General features: G+C 44.6%; 1 protein-coding gene across 1 annotated transcript; it reads right to left on the reverse strand.

Annotated features, from left to right (window-relative positions):
- Window positions 1-302: 302 nt before the first annotated feature.
- Window positions 303-1794, reverse strand: LOC131288099 (uncharacterized). Its single transcript, XM_058317210.1, has one exon. The coding sequence runs from the start codon at window positions 1707-1709 to the stop codon at window positions 432-434; it is 1278 nt and encodes a 425-aa protein (XP_058173193.1). The 5' UTR covers window positions 1710-1794; the 3' UTR covers window positions 303-431.
- Between the last annotated feature and the right edge of the window lie 1087 nt (window positions 1795-2881).

The raw sequence follows: 2881 nt of genomic DNA on the forward strand, positions 1-2881 counted from the left end.
AAACGGGACGTCGCGCTGTAGTGTGGACCCCCGAGTATGGGAAAATATATATTACATTGGGTCGCAAACTCGGCCCATAAATGTTGTTAAATTTTGACACAGTTATGCATGAAATTAGTTTAGTTACGTATTTTATGCACCCTGAGTGAGTTTGGCGCTTCTACTATTCTAATTTCATTCTATCATGCAAATTGTATTGAATCATTCGACTATCTAACCCACCCCTGCTGTATTTTTAAACAATAATTTTTTATTTCATTTCGTTTTAATATTTTATTGCATATGAGATCGTTACAAGAATTGAGGACTAGAGTAACACGTTTACACTATTTTTGTAAATTAATAAGTTGTTCCAGTGGACTACGAAATAGCGAAGCATCTTAAGACGGCTACTTATGGACGGATAATGATTTGTTTGTTGCTCATTCATTTTAGATGGGATTTCCCTTCTGTGTAACGGCCGCTGATATTGATCGTCCGATCACTTCCGAGCGGAAAGTTCTTTTCTTGTTAGGACTTCGCTGTAAAACGGAGCCCCCCGGAGCACGGACATGATGGGTCAAGCCGTCGATTCCTGCCAACGACGGCAGAGCGAAGATGTGTTTGGTCGGCGACGAGGCCATGTATCGTGTAGTTGCGGATTTTACAACATTTAGTTTGGTGTGATGGCGTTGCTCAATCTCTGCCAGCAACGTTGGAGCAACGTGACTATTTTGCACTAGAAACTTGTAATTCTTAGCCAATGGTGGAACGCGGTTGTGTGTAGCCGAGGCCGAGGCAGATAGGATAGTCGTTTCGATGGTTTTAGATGGTTTATGCTGCTGCGGCTGATGCTGTTGTGGCCGGTGGGGCAACGGTGCTAGTTTGCGTTGCAAATTACCATTCCTACTTCGTCCACCGTAGGATAGCCCGTCGACGCCATGGCTCGAGTGAGACACTGATTGTGCGCTGCAATTCCTGCTGCTGGACAGGTAGCTTCCTGTACCAACGCAGTGGTTTGATATTAACAATCCATACGAACCTATCGGAACGATGGGCACTTGAGGAACCATCAGACTGTTGAAGGGTTTCACCTTGATGTACGGTTTCTCGTTCCTATCTAAATACTCCGGTGCCAGATCCGTGCCTGATCGGCGACCTGTCTTCACCACGTTTGGCTGATTGTTCTGGCGAATCGCCGAGCCAGAGCTGATATATAAACATTTATCCAGCTCACAACAGGTGAGGGCGCTGTCTATGTCCTTCGTGGTGTGTTTGCTGGATCCATCTTTGCCGGAACGTGACGATCGTGTCCGACTGATCAATGGGGGATCCACCATAAGGATTTCCTCGTGAAATGGATCATTCCCTTTCACGTACTCAGACTCTTCGATACTTAGCGATTTACCCGTAAGTCGCAGGAATGGAAACACGGAGGTCCATTCCAATATTTCCTCCCGTAGCTTTGGATCTGATGGTAGCTCCTCCTCACCGTAGAACATTCTATCTATTCGCTCCCATTCGGTTTGGTTCTGCTTGATCGCATCTTCCGCCCATGGGATGGAACCGATGCTGCTTCTGCCCTGACTACTTGTTAGCGATTCACGGGACAACTCGGTCAGAGTATCCGACTCGTCACCATCGTCATCGCTCACCGTGCGCTGACCATACGCCCTTCTCCGCTCGTCAAACTTTCTCCTCGAGGCGCCTTTATCACAGCTTCCGGACATACTAGTAAATGTCTGTGTGGCTTAACTTTGAACGGATCATTTTCCTTCCTCGGTAAACCGTGAAGCCGTAAAGACTACCTTAGCGATGTTGTTTTGCACCGAAACACAACAAACAACTTCCGCAAGGTATATGTACACTAATGTTGACAGAATCGGGATTCGGAAGATTCGAAGATTCGATCCCTAGACGGATTCTAAAGATTCGAATCCCATTTGACAGATTCTAAAGATTCGAATCCCATCTGACGGATTCTAAAGATTTGATTCAATTAGGATTCGATTCAGATTTGATTGGTTTGGTACTCGATTTGATTCGATTCTGACTTGATCCTAAACTGTCGGCATCGATTGCACAAGGAGGTACATCTTAGATTTCCCAACTAGCAAAAGGAGACCACTTTCCGGAGTAAGGCAGATATTTTCGCACAGCTTTGGTTAACACCGCCAGCTTTCTATGATTGATAGTGTGGTGAAACCCACCAGTACTTCTTACGGGACCTGATCTCGTTTCTTCCATACCACGGCCCCGAGTAATCACCTCGAAAGGTAAATCGCCGAGTCCCCCAAGGTTAACGAGGCACCACTTTCCGGAGTGTTTTATTTCTTTTCTGAGGATATTTCTGATCTGTTTGTAGTTCCCCCGCCAATTACCATTGGTTGATAATGTGGTGCCACTATCAAGAACAGAAAGGGACCCAACTACAGCGAGATGTGTAGATACTATTAGTTGTTTCCGTACAGATATGACCACCAATTGTCCTCGTTTACGCGCGCGTGTCTCAAAATTATGTAGACTCAATTAAATTAAATAATAAAAATAAAAAGTTCCTGTTAATTTTTTTAATCATCATCATCATAGTCAAAGACCATGCCCGGTTGACAGAAATTGACATAGTTGCTGGTACTATGTAGTTCCAGCAAGAGTCCCAGCAATCTGCCATGGAAAAACATGCTGGTACTACATGACAGCTGCAAAAAATTTGAATTTTTGTCAACCGGGTGTTGACAAATGCAATAATACGGGCTCAAAAACTACAATATTTACTAAATACATTGCAAGCACAGCGTCTGATAACCCTCTTCATGAATACGGCGCATAGGCGTTTGAACTCTCTTAGATTTCGCGCTTGTTTAATCTCTCTCGGCACCCTGTTGTACCATTGTACTCCTTT

The sequence above is a fragment of the Anopheles ziemanni genome, chromosome 3, assembly GCF_943734765.1.
Source record: "Anopheles ziemanni chromosome 3, idAnoZiCoDA_A2_x.2, whole genome shotgun sequence".
NCBI classification, from domain to species: domain Eukaryota; kingdom Metazoa; phylum Arthropoda; class Insecta; order Diptera; family Culicidae; genus Anopheles; species Anopheles ziemanni.